Source organism: Lontra canadensis, unplaced genomic scaffold, assembly GCF_010015895.1.
Source record: "Lontra canadensis isolate GAN:19392208 unplaced genomic scaffold, GSC_riverotter_1.0 scaffold94, whole genome shotgun sequence".
NCBI classification, from domain to species: Eukaryota; Metazoa; Chordata; class Mammalia; order Carnivora; family Mustelidae; genus Lontra; species Lontra canadensis.
In genome coordinates this window covers 3,522,509-3,547,995 of record NW_022631088.1, presented here as the reverse complement: position 1 = coordinate 3,547,995, position 25,487 = coordinate 3,522,509, and the positions used below count along the sequence as shown (strand labels likewise).

Here is a 25,487-nt window from a genome sequence, read left to right as displayed (position 1 = left end):
GAGACCTGGAGTCTCCCTCAACAGCCAACAAGGAACTGAGGCTTCCATCCATAGTCCAAGAATAATTGAGACCCACCGACAGCCCCATGAGTGGAGCTTGGAAGCACGTCCTTCAGTTAAGCCTTCAGATGAGACTGTAGCCCCTCTGGACAGCTTGACTATAATGTCATGGACAACTTGGAGCTCAACCCACCCAGCTGTGATGGTCCCAAATTTCTGACCCATAGACATTGTGAAATAAAGTTTGTTGTGTTAATTCGCTAAGTTTGGGGGTGATTTCTTATGCAGAAATAGGCAACTAAGTCATCAGATCAATGAAAATGAAGGGAATGTGTTGAGATAGGTTTCCAGGGCCTCGCAAAATTGGATGACTTTCTCCAGCAGCCCCAGATAACTCCAGACGATGTGCTCATCTACTTTATGTGCCATTGATTTTATGCAAGGTCCAACAGTATCTTTCTTCCCCCAACATCATCTTTTGATAAAGGAATTTTGCCAAAAGCTTATTTACCTTTCTTACTCTGCATGTTTATCATTAATGTTATGACTGACTTTAAAAGCTTCTTGGCAAGAATATACCTGTCACTGTTTTGGCTCTGAAAAGTGCAACTTTAAAGGATGCCTTTATAGTTTTGACCACTTTTCTTATCTTTAGGGGTGTTATCAGTGTCTTATTAAGAAGCATTATTTTGTGGGCTTCTCTTCCTCTAGAATGTTGGTTTAATTATCAGATTGGCCACTGAGCTTTTCTTAAAAATGGCACTAAGACTTCATTGGCTTTATGCCAGTATTTGGTCAGTTTCATAACCTAAGGTACTGGGAACCAGGGGAAAATAGATTACCAGTTTAATAAAACATATGTCCTAGAGGCTCATCGTATTTTTTTAAAAGATTTTATTTATTTATTTTACAGAGAGAGAGATCACAAGTTGGCAGAGAGGCAGGCAGAGGAAGAGGAAGGGAAGCAGGCTACCTGCTGAGCAGAGAGCCCGATGCGGGGCTCGATCCCAGGACCCTGAGACCATGACCTGAGCTGAAGGCAGTGGCTTAACCCACTGTGCCACCCAGGTGCCCGCTCATTGTATTTCTTAATAGCCCTTTTCTTTTTCAGAAGCTCATCATAATTCATCACGCTTGTGGATTGCCCGGCCCCAGCATAGTCAGTCACACTATATTGTTATTTACACTGGATTCCTGGTCATTGTTTCACTTATAACTTTTGTCCCCCCGAGTTTAAAAGCATTCAGCATTCTGATTTAATTAACTTTCCACTAATTGAATTACTGATCTATTTTTGCAAATTTAAAATAAAATGTCACACAATGAAATTTCACATTGAACACATAAACAATGCATATTGTGAAACAACCCATTAGTTTAGATTAACTAAGCCCTAATAATTGAACATTAGCTGAGACAAACTATGGAGCCAACACAACCTAAACCTGAAGAACAAAATGACTGGGGAACCTAGGTCACTCAGTTCGTTAAGCATCTGCCTTTGGCTGGGGTCATGATCCCGGGGTCCTGGGATCAAGTCCCGCATCAGGCTTCTTGCTCAGCAGGGAGTCTGCTTCTCCTTCTCCCTCTGCCCCTGCCCATACCCCCAGCTTGGGCTCTCTCTCTTGCTCCCTCTCAAATAAATAAATAAAAATCTTTGAAAAAGAAAAACTTCTTTCTAAGACTGAATAATATTCTGTTGTGTGTTTATATCACATTTTGTTTATTCCTTCCTTCCTTTCTTTCTTCCTTCAGGGACACTTGCGTTACTTCCACCTTCTGGGTATTTAAGTAATGCTGCTATGAACATGGGTGTGCAAATATCTCTTCAAGACCCTGCTTTTTTTTTTTTAATTATTTATGTAACGTTTACACCCAATGCAGGGCTCGAACTCATGACACTGAGATCAAGACTTGCCTGCTCTTCCAACTGGGCCAGCCAGGTACCCCTAAATCCCTGCTTTCAGTTCTTTTAGGTATGTACCCAGAAATGGAATGGCTGGATTGTCTGTCTTATTTTAACTTTTATGATGAGAACGTACTCATGTATTATTTGTTTAATTTAAAACATACAGAGAAACAAAAAAGAAGTAATTATCAGAAAGTGGGTTATGGACGTGTAAGATTTCACATGTAGAGCAGTACCTAAATGTGGCCCTGAATACGAATTGTGCAAATCCAACACACGACATCTTAGGCACGCTCAGATTTCCTCAGTGACAAAAGAGCACCTACAGACCCAACTAGTTACAGGCAAAGTTGGAAAATCAAACTGGATTTTCCAAACACATTTCCCAGTTTCCTGCCCCTATACCTTTATTTCTACAATTCCTTCCACTGGGTATATCCTTTTCACCTGCCAACTTGACCCACATAACAAATCGATTTTACCCATATATCAGAAGTTCTTTCCCTTCTGAGGTAAACTTTGAACATCCCCAACTACACTGACTCCTGGTACATCTGAAGCCCCCAGAACTTTGTGCTTCTCTTCTGGATCTTTTCTTCACAATATGAAGACTGACCGAGGCTCATACCCATTTAGATGGTTATAGAGCCTTATCTTTAGATTTGAATTCAACATTAACAAGCATAGGCCAAGCACTCTATTAGCCAGAATTTAGCTTAGACTCCATATTCAACATTTGTTAACAAATACTTATTAAGTATTTGCTATGAATTTGGCACTGTTATGAGAGCCAGGGATAAAGGGGTGGACCAGGTCCCTGCCTGCATGGAATCTATGGGTATTTTCTTCCACAGGCCTTCCTAATTTGGGGAAATCAGGAATTCATCTTTCAACTTACTCAGTATGGGGTGCCTACAGGTAGCAGTTGGAGATCACCACATACATACACATACGCACATTTTAAATTCAACAAATATTTATTGGGTACCTAATATGTGCCAGGTTGTATGTTTGCCACTGGGAATTTAACAGTGAACAAGACGTCAATTTTTTTTTTCTTTCTCATAACAGCTTTACTGTGATATAATTCATACACCAGGGGCGCCTGGGTGGCTCAGTCCGTTAAGCATTTGCCTTTGGCTCAGGTCATGAACCAGGGTCCTGGGATCGAGTCCCACATCAGTCTGCTTCTCCCCGGTCTCCCTTTGTGTTTTCCCTCTCTCGAATAAATAAAATCTTAAAAAAAAAAAAAGAAAGAAAGAAAGCAAGCAAGCCCTGTAACCAATAGCAGTCACTCCCCATTTCTCTCAACCCTCCCAGCCCAGGCAACCACTTCATTCTATCTCTATCAATTTGACTATTCTAGACATTTTATGTAATTGGAATCATACAGTATGTGACTTTTATAAATGACTTTTTTTCACTAAGCCTAATGTTATCAAGGTTCAATCCATGTTGCTGTATTTCTCTTTATTGACAATATTGCATTGTATGGCTATACCACATTCTGCTTATCCATTCATGATTTAATGCACATCTGGGTTATTTGTACATTTTGGTTTATGAATAATGCTGTCATGAATATTCATGTACAAGTTTTTGCTTGGACATATGTTTTCAATTCTCTTAGATATATACTAGCCGTGGAACTGCTAGTTAATATGATTAAAAACTCCGTATTTAACCTTTTGAGGAACGACCAGTCCATTTTCCAAAATGGCTGTCTCAGTTCACATTCCCACCTGCAGCCTAGGAGGCTTCCCTCCTCCCCAAATTTATCATCTATCATTTTCATTACAGCCATCCTCTAAAATATTTAAATTTTTATTCCAAGATAATTTTAGAAGTAAAGAATTTGCAAAGAGCGTGCAAAAAGTTCCAGTAGATCCTTCACCCTAATGTGAGATTAGTATTTTGAAAAAGATAGAAAAATACAGGTAAGAGACCAGCTTTGGTCCTTCTCGTCCGCCGTGCATATTAGCAGCCTGAGAGTCGGGGGCAGCGAGAGGAGGGTCGCATCCAGGTGCCCAAGGTACCAAAAGCAGAAGGCAGAGTTCAAGGAGAGGGCAGGTCCTGTTAGCGAGGTCACGTTCGGGGGAGCTAGGGACTTCCTGACACCCCGCACCCCTGGCGGTCGCATCACACCGTAGCCTTCTTCGGTTGTTCCCTCCTCCACCAGCAGCCTCCTAACTCCCGGGAGGTTCAGGCAGTGCTTCGAAAGGCGCTCCTAGCCTCCACCTTTCCCCGTAAAGCGGCTAATGAAAGAACCCCATCCGCCACTTCCCGGCGCGGGAGACCAGCCCCAGCGGCGAAGGCAGGACCTGGTCACACACGCCCAGGGCCACACCCAGACCCGCGGCCCAAGTGGAGCCGCCGGCCACTCCAGGGCCGCCGCGGCCGCCGGGATACCGGAGACCCGCTCCCGATTGGCCGGGCGTGCGCGAGAGCCCGCCTTCCGGAGGTCGTAGGGCGGCCTCCCGGGGAGCCCGGGCCGCCGCCTCCGGGAGGGGCCGGGGCTAAGCGCGGGAACTGGGCTCCGGTGGGTTCTCGGCAGGCGAGGCTCGGCGTGGGGGCGCCCTCCTGCATCGAGACGAGGCCGGGAGACCCGATTAGAAGAGTCGCTGGTCCCTTTGTCTGCCACGCGCGGGGCGGAGGAGGGAGGGAAGAAGGGAGCGCCGGTTCCCGCCCCGGAAGCGGAAGTGCGGGCGCCACGGGGTGCCGTCCAGTGCGAGCCCGGCCGGTGAGCCAGCCGTTCCGCCCGGTGGTCACTTCGCGCCCTCTCCGCTGCTCGTGTCCCCCTCGCCGGCCGCGCCATGCTGTCTCTAGACTTTTTGGACGATGTGCGGCGAATGAACAAGCGGCAGGTGAGCTTGGCCGCCCACTGTCTCCCGGGGCTCCCCGTCTCCCTTTGACGCCGCCCCTGCGGAGCCCGGCAGAGACCTCTGCTCGCCTGTGCGAGGGCCTGAGTAGGTCTGACGCCCGGATCATTCCTTGTCTTTGTGGAGCGTGTGGCCAGAGGTCGCTTTGTCCGTCCCCTGGGTTTAGCCCCGAGCTGCGCCCGGGCCTGCCAGGGGCGGAGCGGGAAGCCGGCTCCTCACGTTCCGTTCCTGCTAAGGAGGCAGGAGAGCAAATGGAAACCGCAGGGCGCTTTCTCTGTGGGAGTTGGGGTTGCTTAACATTTGAGACTTGGGAAGGCGGCAAACTCGTGTTTCCTGCAATCGCCGCGACTCCAGATCAGTTCCGGCGACAAGGTTTAGCAGTTCAGGACTACGCTGGCTTTTGGGATACTCGGGAAGGCGGTGTAGGCCGCCGTTGTGCTGCTTTCAGCCTGTAGCAACCCTTCTAGGACAGCTGGGCCCCAGCGGGCTGCCATGCCTTTCCCTGGACCACCTCTGACTTAAGAGTTGGGACGGTAGTGACACTTGTCCTTGAGACCGCTTCGCAGGCAGGTGGCAGCCCTCAGAATCCTCGGGTTTACTGCCCAGTATTAATGGCACCGGGATCTTGAAATTCAGATCTTCTGACTTTGTCCTTAAACCTCCCTTACTCCATCTTGAACTTGTAGACTGTGTGCCAGATGGTGCTGGAACACGGCTGCAGTTGTTCAGTCCTTAGAAAAGGTTCCTCTTCTGCTCGCAGAGCCTGGTTTTGCTCGCCTTGGACCTTTTTGTAGTATTTCACTGTTAAGAATTTAACATGTCACTATTCAAGATGTTGCTCTTGGACTTATTTTACACTATTTATAATTACCAGAAAGGATATGCACCTTTCTTTCCCTTTCTCCGCTTCAGACTTCCCCTAGCTCAGTGTCCCCTCCTGGACCTGTTTCGTAATTCCTACAGTCATAAGTGATCATTCTTTTCAAATGGCACGAAAGGTTTGTGTCTTTATGGTGACAATTCCATTCTCACTTGTGGCAAAGTGTTTTCTTCATATCTGAATTTCCAGGTGCTACAGACATTTCTCTGAAGAAATATGTACTTTGGGCCTACTGTTCGTTGTAACGTATGCTAGGTACACTGAGAGAGATGAAAAGTTCAATGAGACAACTCTGCCTTCAAGGAGGAGAAGTGTGTAGAGAATGACTAAGGCAAATAATAACTATTTTGAGCTCTTGCTGTATGTGGAGTGTTTTGTATAACAGCAAGGTAGGTAAATTACTCCCATGATACAGATGAAGAAAATGAGCAACCTCCTGGAGGTCGTTAGGAGGGGATGGGAGGGATTGGATAGCATGGTCATGGGGCGAGGGAAAGTTTTGAACTGAGGTTTTACCTGTACATGGTATCTGGCAGTGACTGTAGATAACTGAGAGCTACTCAGATGGAAGGAGGGCAACCAGTTTGGTTCCACTCTTCTAAAACTGCTGTCATTTGCATAACTTTTCCATTTGTGTCTAAATAACATCAAATGTTTGATTAAGTTGAGTTGTAATTCTTTTTCTTATCAGGTTCAGGGGGAATGTGTGTGAGTGTGATGAGCTTCATCCGTTTAAAGTGGACCGTTTGATAAGTTTCCACAGTTCTATGCACCCAGCTCACTTAAGATAACATTTCTGTCACCCACAAGAGCCCCTGTGCTCCTTTGTAGTTCATCTCTCTAGCACCTGGCAACCACATACTTGCTTTTTGTCAGTGTAGATGACCTTGCATTTTATATACATAGAATCACAGAGCTTGTGTTCTTTGGAGCTTTGAGTTTTCATTGGTTCTTTAACACCTGACTCAAGACTTTTGGTTATTATATGTAATGCAGGTTTTTTTTGGTCAGCGTCACAGTTTCCAAGAGTGAAGTGTTTCACTGTCTTTACTGAATCCTATATGTGGTTGCCATATTAAAGCCCTCTCTCCTACCCTCAAACCTATAGTAGCTCCTCCTTGCTTTGTAGGTAACGGCCCAAACCCTTAGAATGGCATTTGCTGTAAATCCCAGTCATTTACAGGCTGCCATTTCTCACTGTTTCAGTCTTGTCCCAGTTTACTTTTCCTACCTATTTCATGTCACTGTTTCTGTGAACATTGTTGTATTCAAACATCGCATACTCTCTTGAGAACTCCTCTTGTATTCTTTGTGAGTGTTTATGGATAGGATAGGATATATATCTTAGGATATATATCCTAGGATATAAGGTGAGCTCTACCTTCTACCTGAGCTCCCTTTTAGCACTTGTATACTATCTCATTTGTCTTCTCCCCTTTGGTGTGTGGCTCCTTTACTGAAGTATAGGGTCACTGTTTCCCTGAGGCTTTTCTTAATCCACGAAACCCTGATTGATCAAGTTTGCCTATTTCCATGGTGCAGATACACCCAACATAGCTGATTTCACACTACTAACGTGAGGTCACTGAATCTGGAATTAGGAGGAAGGGAGGTAGCATGCAACTAAAATTTCCAGCTTAGAGATAACATAGAAAAAATAACCTCAAGAACGTAGATGATGAGAAAATGTAGTAAAATAGCCAGGAACTAATGAATTTAAATTATTTACTATCTTTGTTTTTAATGTAATTTAATTGTACTTATTTTTAGTAACACTGCTTAACAACACAGCTTGTAAAACTGAAAATTTGGCAAATTGATTGGCACCCCTTGTAATAAGTTAGTTTTTTGATGCCCATTGAGGTGGCCTTTGTGTCCAGAAAAGCCCGTTTATAGTTATCTTTCATTTTAAAATATAATGTTCAGTTTGTAAAAGCTAAATTTTTTTTTTAAGACTTTATTTATTTATTTGACAGAGGGAGACTCAGCAAGAGAGGAAACACAAGCAAGGGGAATGGGAGAGGGAAAAGCAGGCCTCATGCTGAGCAGGGAGCCTGTCACGGGGCTCAATCCCAGAACCCTTGGATCATGACCTGAGCTGAAGGCAGACACTCAATGACTGAACCACCCAGGCTCCCCTAAAAAATTTTTTTTAGGATTTTATTTATTTGACAGAGAGCAGGAGCAGGAACACAAGCAGGGGGAGTGGGAGAGGGAGAAGCAGGCTTCCCATCAAGCAGGAAGCCCGATGAAGAAAGAAAGAAAAAGAAAGTATAGGAAATTTTAACAGTCAGTTTTAAGGGCCTTTGAATATTTGGGCTAATTTACAAACAAGCATCTTAAAAATACTATAAATTTAAAAATTTCCTTATCTGTTATTCAACAAACCACTGCATACTTATATAATATTTATGTGTCTGGGGCTACTTAAGTTTTCTGAAATGGTTCAACTCTGTATAAATAGTAAACTTTCTGATTAAAATAATAAATCTGCAACAATTGATTGTATATTTCAAATTGGAACTGCAAATCTGACCTATTACTTTAATGGAGCAAATTCTCTTAAAATTTTGTAAGTACTTAAAATACTAAATATGCACAGAGTTTTTAACATTAAAATATTAACACTATACATAATTTCCTTTAAGCATTTCTGTTCTTAATTACAAATTTTCCTTGGGTTAAAAGATGTTTACCTGCTAAGAAAATGAGTATGTCATGCCAAATAATTTTTAGGTTGCTTTCACATGTAATTGTTGGGATTGTCTTCTCTGCTTGCTGAGAATTCTTTTTTTTTTTTTTTTTTTTTTTAAGATTTTATTTGACAGAGCGAGATCACAAGTAGGCAGAGAGGCAGGCAAGGAGAGAGAGGGAAGCAGACTCCCTGCTGAGCAAAGAGCCCAATGAGAGGCTTGATCCCAGGACCCTGGGATCATGACCTGAGCCAAAGGCAGAGGCTTTAATCCACTGAGTTCCCCAGGCGCCCCTTGCTGAGAATTCTTAATGACCGGAGGATATTGGCCAGGATGTGACTAGATTCATGTTATTTTTTTGTTTTGTTTTTTAAAGAGTTTATTTGACAGACAGAGATCACAAGTAGAGAGGCAGGGTGGGGGCAGGCTCTCCGATGAGCAGAGAGCCTGATGCGGGGCTCAATGCCAGGACCCTGGGATCATGACCTGAGCTGAAGGCAGAGGCTTTAACCCACTGACCCACCCAGGTGCCCCCATCCTTGTTAAAATAGTTTATTTATTTATTTAGATTCATGTTTGAGCCCTGATGAGATGAATCCAACTTTCATGAAATTTGCTTATTAGCTCCTCATATTACTTGATTGAATTTTGCATTTCTTTGGATTTTAATTATCTGTATGTCTTCCTGCCTAAATCTAAAGACCTTAGGACTTAGTGGAATCCTTCATTCTTTTTGTATCTTCTTATCGCTTAGGATTACTTAACTCCTAGTGGCTGTTGTAATGATACCTGATTGAATTCTAGATAGCTTTGATAATTTTTTTTTAAATAAATTGGCCCTCCACTAAAGCACACAGAAACCTAGGAGATTTTTCTTAGTCTTCAACCAAATATGAGTGAGTGTGCAACAAATAGGCGGTATATACAGTGCAGAGGACAGATCTATCCAGATTTTTGAAAACTAATAGTTTTGTTTAGGATCCGAAAAATGTTATTGACAGGGTGTCTGCATTCAGTAAGTAACTGTCAAGTTTCAGTGTAGAAATACTAACTTCTGTCTCAACAGACAGGGAATCACAGGTAAATTATACCGTCCGTGAGCATATTCTCAAGCATCCAAAAACCGCTCTTTATCCTGTGTAACTTCAAGCAAAATCTGGAATATAGCCTCATAGTAAGGATTAAGGCATTTATTGGCAATGGTTTCTAGATACTTCTTATTTCTTAGTTTTGGGGGGTCTTTTTCGTAATATTCCTCTCTGAGGACGCAAAGACAAGCGTGATAGTTCATTCCCACAGCCAAATGGCACAAGCCTACCAGTTACGCAGAAATTGTGGTTTTAACTTTAAAGAGTTGCTTTTCTGACTTCAGGGAACAAGGTGACATGTGGTATCAAACACAGCTTGTGCACAGAGAAAGCTTTATCCGAAAACCATGGTTTATCAGGTCTGAGTTTAGTCTGGGAAGCAGAACCACTATGACTGTTACGGAATTAAGGATTTTTCGTAGGAATTAGATCTTACACAATGGTGGGAGAAGCTGGGTAAGTAATAGTCTAAAACTGAGAGACGGAGAATCAGAGAAATGTCATTAACTGGCTTTTCTGAAGCACTGTTGTGGGCGGACAAAGGCAAGCCTCCCGCGGCATCTGGGGATGGATTCCATGTCTTGCTGATGGAGTGGGACCGCTCGGAAGGAGAGTAGGTGAAGCCTGTGGTGGCCGCTGCGTCTGCGTCAGGCTCTGTCGGTCGGCCAGAAGAGCCGGGCGTGGACAGGAGGGAGCAAGGACAGACCAGATTGAGGTAGGCTCTTGACGTCTGTTGCTCACCACCTCTAACCACAGTGGCCTTCAGCATAGTCTCAGCTGCTTCCCTTTCACCTTCCAGATCTTGGGCACATTTCCTTTTTTGGCCAACTTTACCCCAGAGCCCTACCGGGATCTTAGCCAACCAAGTTAGCAAGGAGCAAAACCGCTGTAGTCTACCCTTTGTCAAGTCGGCAACATATACACCTCTTCTAATTGTATTTAATTTTTCAAATAAAGGTAAGGGCAAAGTTATGCTTCTGTCTAATATGCAGCTATCCTTTGTTTCTGTAATTGGTCATGTGGTTTTAGATGTATTCTTTCTTCCATTAAGAATTCCATAATCCGGGGCACCTGGGTGGCTCAGTGGGTTAAAGCCTCTGCCTTCGGCTCAGGTCATGATCGCAGGGTCCTGGGATCAAGCCCCACATCAGGCTCTCTGCTCATCCGGGAGCCTGCTTCCCTTCCTCTCTCTGCCTGCCTCTCTGCCTGCTTGTGATCTCTGTCAAATAAAAAATAAAAAAATCTTAAAAAAACAAAAAAAAGGACTCTCTCCTTTAAAAAAAAATAATAATTCATAATCCGGGGTGCCTGGGTGGCTCAGGGGGTTAAAGCCTCTGCCTTCGGCTCAGATGTGATCCCAGGGTCCTGGGATCGAGCCCCGAATCGGGCTCTCTGCTCCGCGGGGAGCCTATTTCCCCCTTTCTCTCTATCTGCCTGCCCCTCTGCCTACTTGTGATCTCTGTCAAATAAATAAATAAAATCTTAAAAACAAAAAAATTCCATAAACCTTCTGCTCTTCGCAAGAGCTCAAGTGGTCATAGTTTCTTGTTTGGCGGAGTGACCCAAACCTTCATTACTAAAGGGTTAATATCAAGAGTAGTCCTGCCTGAAATGGACTGTTGTAGTTTTCACTAACTTTTATCACAGGACATGAGAGGACTAAGAGGCCTCAGAGGACTCTGTAGTCCAGTTATACTCACTTCCCTCATTATTTAGAAACAGCCTTATTTTTTTCTGAAAGTCAGCATCAATCACCCTTGCCAGTAAATAACCCCCAGTCTTTGCATTTGGTTCACTGGCATGAGAAGCCCAAAGTGGCCAGGTAGTAGTCTTGACTTGCAGTTTAATGGAACCATTGTGTCCCCTGATGGAAGGATATTTCCTTTGGGAATGAAAATTTCTAAGCCAGCATCATCCAAAGTTATAAAAATAGAAAGCAGAATTTTCACTAGCAGATTATCAGGGGTTATAGTGAGAAGGATCGCTCCCATTCTCTCCCTTTAATTCCTTTTTCTTTTAAAAGATTTTATATATTTATCAGAGAGCGAACACAAGCAGGGGGATTGGCAGGCAGAGGGAGAAGTAGGCTCCCTGCTGAGCAAGGAGCCCAGTGTGGGACTCCATCCCAGGACCCTGAGATCGTGATCTGAGACAAGCAGACAACTAACTGAGCCACCCAGGCATCCCAGTCACCCTTTAATTCCAGACTCGTGAATTGTACCTGTCGAAGAAATAATCCCATAGGTTCGTTTCTGATTCAGAGCATATACCATATACTGAAAGGCGTTAGACATCATCCCAGCCCCACAAAGTGCTGCTGGTGCTATAACTATTCTCAAAAGACCATCTGTATCACTCAGAAGGTAGAAATCTTATCAGTAATTGAACAGAGACAAGTTTAATAAAAAAAAACCTGTTAACTAGTGAAAGATGGTTAACTACTAAAAATGGGTACAAGAGCACTCATAAGAGGTTCAGGAAATAGCATATCCAGAAAAAAACTAATACCCTCTAGGATGAGGGAGTGGAATGGAATAAGAAAATAACCTCTCTCCAACCCCCCTCCCAAGCCTGAGATTCATACCTTTTTGGAGAGGGTGTGGGAACATGCATCTACCATGGCAGTGACATTTGCATGGCAGTGAGCTGGAGCTGGTCCATAGCAATGGCCTGCCGGGAGGCTGAGAAGCTTGCCAGAGATCGTGTGGCCAGCAGCAGGCTGTGATAGTAACTGAAGTGAGCACTGTCAGACCTGCACACAGATGCACTTGCTACTGTGTGAGATAAAACATGGAACTGACAGGAGAAGCCCTTTCATCACCTTGCAGTGGTCCCCCCCATGCCTTTTATTAATAAAACGTAACATCATTGAGCCAGTTGGGAAAGAATCTGGTTAGGTAACACAAGGATGGATTTGGAGCTCTGAGACAGTAAACTGATAACTAGCCTACCGTTCCGCTGTTCTTTCAAGGTAATGGGAGACATAGTAAGACCAGTGAGTTCCACGGCCTGTATGCCTCTAATTTTCCCATAAAATGGAAATGGTGAAGTGATAGCACAGACCTTTGGATTGGGGCAGAGCTCTAATTTCCCATAAAATAAGTTTCCTGATCACACACAGTGTTGAATGGGATACCGTGATGGGGAAATAAGGCATTCCATCAGTTCATGGATGGTGGTTTTGACAAATACCAAGGACAAAGAAGACAGATCCATTTCCAGAATATAGTCTAGTAAGGAGAAATTGCTTCCCCTCCCATGATGGAGTTGAACCAGCATCAGGAGTGGTGTCATTGTTGATTTTTTGCAGTTGGCAGACTAGGCACTCATCATGGCTAGAACCAAGTTGGTTTCAGTGAGTGAAAATCCATGTTGCTAACCTTCAGCTTGGTTGCTACAGACAGCCATTTTGATCATTGTGCAAGACAGGAAGAGCTGGGCAGAGTGGGGGACTGATATCCAGAGAATAGGGAATTTTATCTACCTAAGTATTAAGATACTGCTCTGCTGATGTCATTCTTTGGTGAACTTTTATATGGAACCCAGCTGTCTTCGCATGCTAAATACCTACTTGGAGAGCTCATTCAACATACCTCTTCCCCAAACTTCTTGTCTCTGGCTTTTCAGTCATATCCCTTCTAAGTCCCTGGCCGTCCAGCCACACTGCTAGTCACTCTTGAATCAGTTAAAGCCACACCTGTGGCCATCTCATTCCAGATAAAATGAACAACTGTTGTATCACTCAAAATTCTGCTGGCTGGAGGGTTTTCCCTTAATTACAGGCCCTGGTGGACAACTCTGAGTGGGCGTGTAATGCCACAGCTATTTTCAGGTGGTGCTAGATGGTTTATGTAGAACCCAAAGTCTAACTTAGTCAGCTGGCCATAGGGAACTCCCCAGGAGGTGACAGGTATAGGAGGAGAGAGGTGAAGCAATGTAACATGAGCGTGAGTGTGAGTGTCTGAGTCTCTTGCTCATACAGTTTACTTACGTCTTCAGGACCTGCTCAAGCCCAGACTTGTACAGACCACTCCCATTTGACGGTGGAGTGCCGTGTGAATGCCCAGCTTTATGGCTTGGTGTATCTGGCAACATCCATTTCAAGCCTCGGCGTTCAGGTCACATGGTAACTTGGTGACCCGTGATCAAATGCACGATCTCTACTAGAACTCAGTAACAAGCTAGAAGCTAACACTCAAGAGAATGGTTCAGAGCATAGCATAGCTCCGTCCCTAATCCAAAGACCTATACTGTCATTTGACCTATAGAGAATGGCCAGAGGCTCCCTGTGTGTCACAGATACTTCAGTCACCATGACATCTAGGTCATATGGCCCAAGTGCTAGAATGGCTTTCATGGCAGCTCAGACCTGTTGTGGAGCTCCACTCAGAACTGGCTCAGAATGGGTTTACTGGGTAAGAGATGAGTAGTTCACCCAAATGAGGTGTATGTTACCTCCCAAATCCAGAGAGTCCCCCTAGGCTTTAAGTTTATTAGTGATAGCAGGAACCAGATGTAGCAACTTAGCCTTTGTCTTCGGAGGGATATCTTAGCAGGGACCACTGGACCCCAAGAATTTTCACTGGGTGGGGAATTTTTGTGGAATTTATTTCCCACACTCTGGCTATATACGTATTTTACCAGGGAATCTAAGTCACGAGGTTCAACTACCAAGTCCAGACAGTCTGACATCATCAATATAGTAAACAAATTTACTCTGGAATGGAGGGGCAGTCAAGGGTCCCCTTGACCAGATTATGATAGAAAGCTCTAGAGCTGATATAGCCTTCAGGTAAGCCTTGTTACCAAAAGCATACCTAGTGGTCTTATTTCTCTTGCTGCAGGGGTCCTTAGAGATAGGGAATTGTCACAAAAACATGGAATGAGCCTCTTTTAAGTTGGCATTTCTAGAAGCTGATTGTCTTACTAAGACCGGGCACCTAACCCCTGATTTTCATCATTAAGACTTATTAAGAATATGTACTGGGGCACAGGAGCATCAGTCAGTTGAGTGTTCTGACTTTTGATCTCCGCTCAGGTCGTGATCTCAGGGTTGTGGTTTGGGCCCCATGTTGGGCTCCATGCTGGGCATGCGGGGAAAAAAAAAAGTATCTTGTAGTTTTGATTGCCACATGGAGTAGTATTGTTGAGGGGCTGTGATATCCTGCATTCTAAGCTAGATTATGATTATGGTTATGAGCCTGGAATATCACTTGTAGCAAGGAGTAAGGTTGAAGAGGGCAGCAAGGACCAAATCATGGAAGGCCTTGTACGCTGAGGAGTTCAGACTTTATAAGTCGTGAGAAATGGAGCAGACAGGGGCGCTTGGGTGGCTCAGTCGGTTGGGTGTCTGCCTTTGGCTCATGGTCCCGGAGTCCTGGGATCGAGCCCCGCATCATGCTCCTTGCTTCGCAGGGAGCCTACTTCTCCCTCTCCCTCTGCCTGTCGCTCCCCCTCCTTGTGTACTCTCTCTCTGTCTGACAAATCTTTAAAAAAAAAATTGGAGCAGACAGTACAATAATTTCATTTTAACCTTAAAAAAATAATACATAGGCAGATGAGTTATATGGATGCAAGTCTAGAGGTAGAACTGTTTACCTGTGGAATTATTTTCATCTTGGTGAGAGGAAACAAGACCTGATAAAGCAGTAGTGACAGGGAGCCCACAGACGGATGTGAGAGATGTTGGGGAGGTGAAATCCAGAGGCCTTGAGCTGATGATGGCACCAGTCACTATGCTAGAGAGTGTGGAAGGAGGAAGAGAATTGAGGAAAGGGATTGAGTTCAGCTTTGGACCTGCTGAATTTATGGTGTGTGTAACATTGGGGTTATTTTCAATAAGTAACTGAATGTATTTACCTAGGGGATGTATGTGGTGTGATAAGAAGATAGAGATTTGGGTGTCATCAGCATATATATTGTCATTGAAGCCACGAAGAGACAAGATTGCATGCAGGATGGGAAGAGAAAAGGACCAAGGTTGGATCTTAGAACACCTGTATTTACAGGTCTGATGTAACAAACCAGGGGGTGAGACAGTTAATCAAATGCCAAGTGCTTCAGAGAGACAACTAAGGTAGTTGAAATAAGTTTGTGGGCTCACCCTCCCCTCCTTGTAATGAGTAGTTTAATGAGTAATGAGTAGATATTATATTTACATTGTTCAAAAATTTAAAAAGTGAAAGTGACTTTTTCCTGTAGCCTTGCCGGCATTGTACGCTTTCCAGCTTTGAGTTTTTGCTGTTCTAGTAAGTGAAGAGTGGTACCTCAAGATAGTTCTACTTTGTATTTCCCTTATTCTGAGCTTGGTTGAGTGTATTTTCATATGATTTTGAGGTCATTTTTACTTCATTTTCCATGAACTAGCAGTTCATAAGCCTTTGCCTATTTTCCTTTTTTGGGTGATTATTTTCTTACTGATTTCTCAGAGTTGTTTATGGGGAGATTGGTCTTTTGTTTCTATATTATAGTAAATATTTTCTTAGAGTTTGTCATCTGTCTTTTGACTGATAGTATAATTTGCCATGCATAGTTGTAGGGTTTTTTGATTATTGTTTGCTTTTTTATTTTGTTTTGGTAGTCACATTTACCTGTATTTTCTTTATAGCTTCTGGATTTCAGGTCAATTAAAAAGACCTCCTTTACTCTGAGGCCTTTCCTATTCTTCTATTTTGTGTGTGTGCTTTAAAAAAAAAAAAAAAAAAGCTTTGGGGTACCTGGGTGGCTCAGTCAGCTAAGTGTCTATCTCGGCTTAGGTCACTATCCCAAGGTCCTGGGATCGAGTCCCACATCAGGCTCCCTGCTCAGTGGGGAGCCTGCTTCTCCCTGTGCCTGTCATTCCCCCTGCTTGTGCTCTCTCTCTCTCTCTCTGACAAGTAAATAAGTAAAATCCTTTAAAAAAAAGCTTTATTGGGGCGCCTGGATGGCTCAGTGGGTTAAGCCGCTACCTTCGGCTCAGGTCATGATCTCGGGGTCCTGGGATCGAGCCCCGCATTGGGCTCTCTGCTCAGCGGGGAGCCTGCTTCCTCCCCTCTCTCTGCCTGCCTCTCTGCCTGCTTGTGATCTCTCTCTGTCAAATAAATAAATAAAATTAAAAAAAAAAAGCTTTATTAACATACAATTTATAAAATTCACCCATTCTAAGTGTATAGTTCATATTTTTCAGTACATTTATAGAATCGTGCAACAGTCACTACAAACTAGTTTTAGAACATTTCCATCATTCCAGAAAGATCCTTTGTGCACTTTTACAGTTGATGCCTGTTGCCATTCCCAGCCCCCAGCACCTACTAATCTGCTTTCTGTCTCTTACAGTTTGCTTTAGCTGGATAGTTTGTATAAATGGAATCATCTAAAATGTAGTCTTTTGCAGCTGGCTACTTTCATTTAGCATAATTTTTAAAAATCGTGGTGAAATACACATAAAATGTATTGTCTCAACCATATTTTCTTTTTTTTTTTTTAAGATTTAAAAAAAAACTATATTTTTTTAAACTAAACTGTATTTCTTTCCTGGTTGCTTTGTGTTTAGATTGCTATGTTTTCTAGTTTGTTAAAGTGGAATCTTGGGTTATTGATTTAAAATCTTTTCTGATATATGTATTTAAAGCTATAAATTTCCCTTGAAGCAGTGCTTTAGCTTCATTCCATAAATTTTGATATGTCGTGTTTTTGTTTACACTCGGTTCTCAAAATATTTTATGATTTCCCTTGTGATCTCTTTTTTGACCCACAGGTTATCTAGAAAAATGTTGTTTAATTTCCAAATATCTGTAGATTTTCCAAATTTCTTTCCAGTGCTGATTTCTAATTTAATTCCATTGTGGTTGGAAAGCATAGTTTTTATGACCACAATCTTTTTAAATTTGAGGCTCTTTTTTTCTATGTCAAGAGCCTGATCCCTGCATAATGCTTCATGTGTGTTTGAAAAGAATGTGTATTCTGCTCTGTTGGGTGGAGTGTTCCCTAGATGTTTAGTTGGTTGATGGTATTCAAGTTTTCTGTATCCTTGCTGATTTTTCTATTTTTGTTTTTTAAGGTTGTGTTTGTTTGAGAGAGCATGAGAGAGAGAGAGGGAGGGAGCGTGCACACACAAGCAAGAGGGGTGGGGCAGAGGGAGAGGGAGAAGCAGGCTACTCGATGAATAGGGAGCCTGACATGGGGTTCTATCCCTGGGGCTCGATCCTGGGACTCCAGGATCATGACCTGAGCTGAAGGCAGACGCTTACCCAAGTGAGCCACCCAGGCGCTCCTCGTATTTTTTTGTGTTTGCTTGCAGTGAGTTACTTTAGGTTTCATTTGCTTTTTCTTTTGTTTTAAGGTAGAAGCTTAATTTAGGAAGTGTACAAATATTTGGAAATTAAACAGTTTCAAAACAATCCATGGGTCAAAGAAGAATCACCAGAGAAGTTACAAAATAATTTGAACTGAGTATAAACAAAAATACAACATGTAATTTGAGACTTTTCTTTTTTTTCTTAACATAGGCCTTTATTGCTATAAAATTCCTTCTGTTTAGCATTTTAGGTGCATCCCACAGATTTTGATGTATTTTCATTTTTATTCAGGTCAAAATACTTTCTAACTTCTTTTTTGAGTTCTTCTTTTACCCTGGGTTATTTAGAAATCTGTTATTTGATTTTTAAATATTGGAGGGGGGGTTCAGGTGTCTTTCTGTTACTGATTTCTGTTTTTATTCCATGGTGATTGGATAATACGCTTGGCATAATGCAAATCCTTTTCTGTTTATTAAGACTTCTTTTATGGTCCTGAATATGGTCTATCTTGGTAAACATTCTGTGTAGACTTAAAAGGAATGTGTATCTGCCATTGGGCAAAATGTTCTATAAATACCAATTAGGTAAAATTGGTTGAAAGTGTTGTTCACCTTTTCTCTATCCTTAACGATTTTCTGTCTTGCTGTATCAGTTATTGATAGAGAGGTTTTGAAATTTCTTCTTCTTCTTCTTTTTTTTTTTTTTTTTAATTTTTATCTATTTGACCGAGACAGAGAAAGAGAGTGAGCACAAGGAGAGGGAGCAGCAGGCAGAGCGAGGGTTGGGGGGAAGCAGGGTCCTTGGCAGGCTCCTTCCTGAGCAAGGAACCCAATACCGGACTCAGTCCCAGGACCCTGGATAATGACCTGAGCTGAAGGCAGATGCTTAACTGACTGAGGCATGCAGGTGCCCTGGGATTTGGAAATTTCTAACCACAACTGTGGATTTGTCTGTTTCTACTTGCAGTTCTGTCAGTATTTGTTTCCTGTATTTTGAAGTTATTAGTTGCATAGATGTTTAAGAGTATGTCTTGGGGCGCCTGGGTGGCTCAGTGGGTTAAATCCTCTGCCTTCGGCTCGGGCCATGATCCCGGGGTCCTGGGATCGAGCCCCGCGTCGGGCTCTCTGCTCAGCGGGGAACCTGCTTCCCTTCCTCTCTCTCTGCCTGCCTCTCTGCCTGCTTGTGATCTCTGTCAAATAAATAAGTAAAAAAAAAAAAAAAAAAAAATCATTTAAGAGTATGTCTTAATGGTGAACTCACCTCTTTATCATTGGTACTATTACTTACTATAAAATCTGCTTTGTGGGGGCGCCTGGGTGGCTCAGTGTGTTAAGTCTCTGCCTTTGGCTCAGGTCATGATCTCAGGGTCCTGGGACCAAGTCCCGCATCGGGCTCTCTGCTCGGCAAGGAGCCTGCTTCCTCCTCTCTTTCTCTCTGCCTACCTCTTCTGCCTACTTGTGATCTCTCTGTCAAGTAAATAAATAAAATCTTTTTTAAAAAATCTGCTTTGTGTAATATTAATATGGCCACTTCATCCATCTGTCTGATCTTCAGTTTTCTTTTGATTAATGTTAGCATGGTATGTTTTCCTGTCTTTTTACTTTTACAATATTTGTATCTATATTTAGAATGCATTTCTTGTAGGCAGTGTATAATTGAGCTTCTTTTTCTAATCTAATTGGACAATAGTTACTTTTTAAAGTATAATACTTAGGTCATTATATTTTATGTGATTATTAATGTGTTTAAGAATTTCCCATCTTAATTTTCTATTTCTCCCCTTTGTTTATTGTTCCCTATTCCTCTTTTTCTGCCTATTTTGGATTAGTTGAGGGTTTTTTTTTTTCCAATGTTTCCATTTTATTTCTTTTGTTGTATTGTTTGGTATACCTTATTTGTTTGTTTTAAGGTTTATCTTTTTTTTTTTTTTTTTTTTTTTAAGACTTATTTACTTTGTGGGGGAGAAGCTGGGCAGAGAGAGTCCCAAGCAGAGCCCCACGCAGGGCTCCATCTCCTGACCCTGAGATCACGACCCAAGCCAAAACCAAGAGTCGGATGCTTAACTGACTGTGCCACCCAGGCGCTCCATCATGTGTTGGTTTGTTTATTTATTTATTTATTTATTTATTTATTTATTTAACAGAGAGAGATCACAAGTAGACGGAGAGGCAGGCAGAGAGAGAGAGAGAGGGAAGCAGGCTCCCTGCTGAGCAGAGAGCCCGATGCGGGACTCGATCCCAGGAACCTGAGATCATGACCTGAGCCGAAGGCAGTGGCCTAACCCACTGAGCCACCCAGGCGCCCTGTTATTTTTTTTTTAACTTGCCTCAGCCTATCTTCAACTTCTATTCTATGACTTCATGTATAGTATGAAAGCATTGCAGTAATATATTTCTATTTCCCCTCCTCTGGCCTTTGTGCTGTTGTGTGTTTTACCTCTGTACATGTTGCCAGAATACATTATTGTTATCATGCTTTATTTTTTTTAAGATTTATTTATTTATTGAGAGAGAGAGCACACACAAGCTGGGCAGGGCCAGAAGGAAAGGGAGAGAGAATCCCAGACTCTGTGCTGAATGCAGAGCCCAAGTACGTCTGGATCCATGATCTTGAGACCACGACCTGAGCCAAAACCAAGAGTTGGATGCCCAGTCGACCGCACCACCCAGGTGCCCCTATTTTTGATTTAGTCAATTACGTTTTTTTTTTTTTAAGGTTTTATTTATTTATTTATTTGAGAGAGAGCGAGAGTGAGCCACAAGTGGGGGGGGGGGCAGAGAGAGAGGGAGAAGCAGGCTCCCCGCAAAGCAGGGACCCCAATGTGGGGCTGGATCCCAGGACCCTGGGATCATGACCTGAGCCAAAGGCAGCTGCTTTAACCAACTCAGCCACCCAGGCGTTCCCCCAATTTTTTTTTTAAGATTTTTTTTATTTGACAGAGATCACAAGTAGGCAGAGAGGCAGGCAGAGAGAGAGGAGGAAACAGGCTCCCCACTGAGCAGAGATCCCGACTTGGGGCTCGATCCCAGGACCCTGGGATCATGACCCGAGCCAAAGGCAGAGGCTTTAACCCACTGAGCCATCCAGGCGCCCCCCCAAAAATTTTTTTAAAAAGATTTTACTTATTTGAGAGAAAGTGAGCAGGAGAGCACAATCAGGGGAATGGCAGAGGGAAAGGGAGGAAACCAGTTCCCCGGTGAGCAAGAAGCCCAGGAAGCCCAATGTGGGGCTCCATCCCAGGAACCTCAAATCATAACCTGAGCCGAAGACAGACGCTTAACCAGCTGAGCCACCCAGGTGTCCCAAAAGATTGAACAGATGTTTTAAATGAAATCTGTCTTCTGTTAATGATATTATGCCTGTTTAGATTATTCAGGATTTTTTTGTTTTACTATTATTATTTAAGATCATCACTGGGACTGTCAGTGACTTTATTGGTCCATACTAATGGCAGATACTCTGAATATACTTCAGTTTTCCCAACACCATCAGTTTTACTTCTAGTTGCCACAGAGGCATCTGCCTCTAATACCCCGGCTTCTAATCGCTTCCTCTTTTGTGAGTTAGGAAGCAGGAGAATTGTGGTTATGGATTGTTGAGTCTCTTCATTTGAGGTCTTAAGATAAGAGGAGTAGAAAACTTAGGCCAGCTGCAATTTTGTAGGTCTGAGTCACATTTTTGGTTCCATGGTCACTTCTGTCTTTGCTGGATTGCTGGAAGTGTGACTTCTATGAAAATAACCTATGTATTGCACTTCAAATATCTCTTGCAAGAATAGGAAATATAGTGGTGTATTTGCTAACTATAGTAGATAAATGCACAGTACATAACTTCCAGATTATGGCTGTTAAATTGGTCAGCTTTTATTTTGCTGTATTTTCTGTCCAACGTTTTTAAAAACTCTTGTTACTTATTTCTTACAGTGTTTTAAATTGTCACAGAACTTGTAGGGGAGGGTTCTGCTTCCTAAAACTGCAAAAGTAAAATAGCACACACGAATCCCCATACCATGCTTACCAAGAGCTATGATTTTTTTTTATTTTTTTAAAGATTTTATTTATTTATTTGACAGGCAGAGATCACAAGTAGGCAGAGAGGCAGAGAGAGAGAGGAGGAAGCAGGCTCCCCGCCGAGCAGAGAGCCCAACGCGGGGCTCGATCCCAGGACCCTGGAATCATGACCTGAGCAGAAGGCAGAGGCTTTAACCCACTGAGCCACCCAGGTGCCCCTATGATTTTTTTTTTTTAAGATTTTATTTATTAGAGAGAGAGAGAGAATGAGCAGGGGGAGGGGCAGAGGCGGAGGGAGAAGCAGGCTTCCCACTGAGCAGGGAGCCCAATGTGGGGCTCAGTCCCAGGACCCCAAGATCAACCATTAACCAGCTGAGCTACCCAACGCTCCTGCTTTGATTGATTTTAATAACATTCTTTTCTAGTTTCACCTTGAGCATTGAAGAGCAAATTGTTCCAGTCACTTCTTAGAAACAGTGACAGGGCTTTTCACTTCTGTGGTTGTTTTTCTACATATGTCACAATGTCTTATTAATAGTTACCATGATGTTGCCAAATGGTAGGAGGTTAGGTAGCCGCCACCTTATGTCTGCTAATACCAGAAAGAGATGGCCCTTTTTGTAATCATGTATATTCATGAGTCTTCCGGTGTAGCGGTAAAGAAAGGAGGAGCTAGGGAGGCCATGTGTTTGTCTTCTGAGTAAAGACTGTTGGTAGGAAAAAAAGGGGGAAAAGAAAGGAAGAAGAATATGACATTTTTCAGACTTTTACAGTATTTGTTTCAGCAAGTAGTGTGCTTCTGTCTAGGTTTTGGCTCACAGACTGACTTAGCAGTGTGCAGGCAGGCACATTTTAAGGAACATACCGGGTATACACAGCAAGGGACATTTAACCTCTTTCTCCCTAAGAAGAATGATGGTGGTGATTTTGGTGATTAGATACATTTCACAACAATGACTCTGTAGTGAAAGGTAGTATTACCAGTCTGAGGGAGAAGAGAAGGCTAATAATGGGGAGAATAGTGACCTCCTTGCAGGGACCTGGGAAATTGTAATTTTTGTCTTTCGTTTTTCTTTTAAAGAATAGTTATTAGGTATCCCATACCTGTTCTGAGAATGCTACCTCGGTACCCTTCTGAAAATGGAAAGATTTTCATCAATGAAACAGATCTGAACTGATAGACATGTGGCTATTTTTAGATTTTATTTATGTCAGTGTGAATTTTTAACGTTTTGCTGCAGAAATATTAACATGGTTGATTATGGGATATTGCCGTAGACCCTGTCAGGGATGTTATGTAAATAGGTGGTACATGTAAGGGTTACCTTTTCAGAATCTGACCGGTTTTGAAATAAGAAACCTGTCTGACCCCCAGGTAAGGAATCATGGAGCTATATTTTATATTTGGTAGTTTATGTGGAATCTCACAGCCCTTCCCCCAGAGACTCAGGGGTGGGGTGCAGATTTTGCTGTTCTAACCAATACTGTAGGTGATTTTTCAGGATCAGAAGCTTGGAAAGTAGGACCTTTAGCTGGATTCCTGTCTGTGTATCCACTGGTTAGCCAGAATTACTTCTTAGAAATTAGTTTTCTTGCTTCTAACCTCTCCCTCCACTTCCTCAATTCTGTTTTCTGAGTGAGAGGACCATTTTTTTTTTTTTTTAATCTTTTAAAAAGCTACCATCTTGAAGAGGTAGAATTTAGGAGACGCGCGTTCTGATAGTTGCTGCTTTGCCTGCCAATAGCTGTGCAGCTATGAGTATACCACTTAGCCTCTCTGTGCCTCATTTTCCTTCCCTGTGAATGGGAAGAAATGTCCCCAGTTGGGAATGTCAAACTAGGTATCAGATTATACCTGTAAGCTCCTATTACTCCATTACTCAAAGAATAGGAAATATTTGTATCTGTTAGAAAGTATTCATATTTTCGTCTAGGGCAACCAAAATAGGAGTAAAATTAGTTTTAGGAGCATGAGGGTAAATAGCACAAGAAATAGTTAAAAGAAACAAAAATGATTGTTGGGGTGGCCTCCCATGACCAGGATAATGGCTGGTTTTTAAATAATATTTTGATAGAAATAAAAATTGTAAAAGTAGAAAATGTAGATAAACAAAATGACACCAAATGGGCTAGTATTATAGCCCCAGATGTAACCACTCAAAGATTTATGTTCTTCCAGTTTTGTATACCTTTGTTTCTTTCTTTCTTTCTTTAAGATTTCATTTATTTATTTGACAGAGAGAGAGGAGAGAGAGAGCGGACAAGCACGGGGTGTGGGCAGAGGGAGAGGGAGAAGCCGGCTCCATGCTGAGTAAGCAGCCCAATTCAGGGCTTGATCCCAGAACCCAGGGATCATGACCTGAGCCAAAGGCAGCTGCTTAATGACTGAGCTACCCAGGCGCCCCTATACCTTTGTTTCAAGAAAAATCTGAAGACCTAACCTCCTGTCAGAAGGGGCTGTTATGTGAGGCGGTGGATGTGTTCCCCCTCCATGGGGGAACCCTTTTACAGGGTATGCATATATGCATATATCGGATCCTCATGTCTATCCTTTTTTTTTTTTTTTTTTTTTTTAAAAGATCCACTTATGCGGGGTGGAGAGGGAGGGGCAAAAGGAGAGGAAGAGAGAGAATCCCAAGCAGGCTCCATGCCCAGCACGGAGCCTAGTGTGGGGCTCAAAACCAGGACCCTGAGATCATGACCTTAGCTGAAATCAGGAGAAAAAACTTGAAAGAATAGTACACAAACACCTGTAAGCTGCCACATAGATTCAGCAGTTGTTAGCATTTTGCCGTATTTGCTCCATGTGTACTTATGTATACATGTAATTTTTTTTCTGAATCGTTTCAAATGGGTTGCAGATACGACAGTTTACCCCCAACTACTCCTGTTGGCTAACTACTGCTAGCATGCAGTATCCTACATAACCATAATACTGTTAATCATACCTAAGAAAATTAACACTAATTTCCTACTATTGTTTCATGTTTGAGTTTCCCCAACTGACCCCAAAACATCTTTTTTTTTTTTTTAAAGTAATCCCTGCTATGGCCAGTATGGGGCTTGAACTGGCGACTCCGAGATCAGTAGTCGCTTGCTCTACCAACTAAGCCAGCCAGGCAAAATGTCTTCAATAGTTGGGATTTTTTTTTCTTATATGCATTTTGTTCTTTTGAACCAAGATCCAAAGTTTATGCATTACATTTGGTTATGTCTCTGTAGTCCTTTTTGCTCTAGAACAGTCTCCTACCTTTATTTTCATGACATTGAATTTTTGAAGACTAGAACAGTTGTCTTGCAGAATGTCCACATGCACGTATATTTTTTAAAATAACAAAAAATGAGTCAATCATCCTCTTACTCAGCCTTAGTCCAACACAGTAAGCTCCCATTATTTCTCTCACCTGAAATGCCTTTCTGGTGTCATACCTGCTTTTTGAGGTAGAATCTTACAATTTGTCAAGTAGTAGAAATTTAGTAAGACAGAAAATGCTGGCTTTTGAGTCCTAATTATGTGACTGACCCACTGTATGACTTTGGAGAAGCCATTTTCTCTGTCTGAGACGAAGCTTCCTCAACTGTAAGATGAGGAGGGGAGTTAAATGCCATGGAATAGCCCATTGTTGTCAAGGGATAAACACTGTAGAAAAGTAAGTCCTAGAGGAGTTGAGAAACAGTGGAAGGTATCACAGATGTGATTGAACTTAAGGTGAATTGTGGTGAAACCTAAATGAAAACATCTGTGAAGAGTT

The 25,487-nt window shown here is 42.6% G+C and overlaps 1 protein-coding gene across 2 annotated transcripts in view; it reads left to right on the top strand.

Moving 5' to 3' along the window:
* Positions 1 to 4,585: 4,585 nt before the first annotated feature.
* SEC11A (SEC11 homolog A, signal peptidase complex subunit) overlaps positions 4,586 to 25,487 on the top strand; it is a 39,319-nt gene continuing 18,417 nt past the window's right edge. For both annotated transcript variants that reach the window (XM_032836769.1, XM_032836770.1), the window contains exon 1: positions 4,586 to 4,773. In XM_032836769.1, coding sequence (XP_032692660.1) covers positions 4,723 to 4,773 — 51 coding nt within the window. In that variant the 5' untranslated portion in view covers positions 4,586 to 4,722. The remainder of the gene's footprint in view (positions 4,774 to 25,487) is intronic.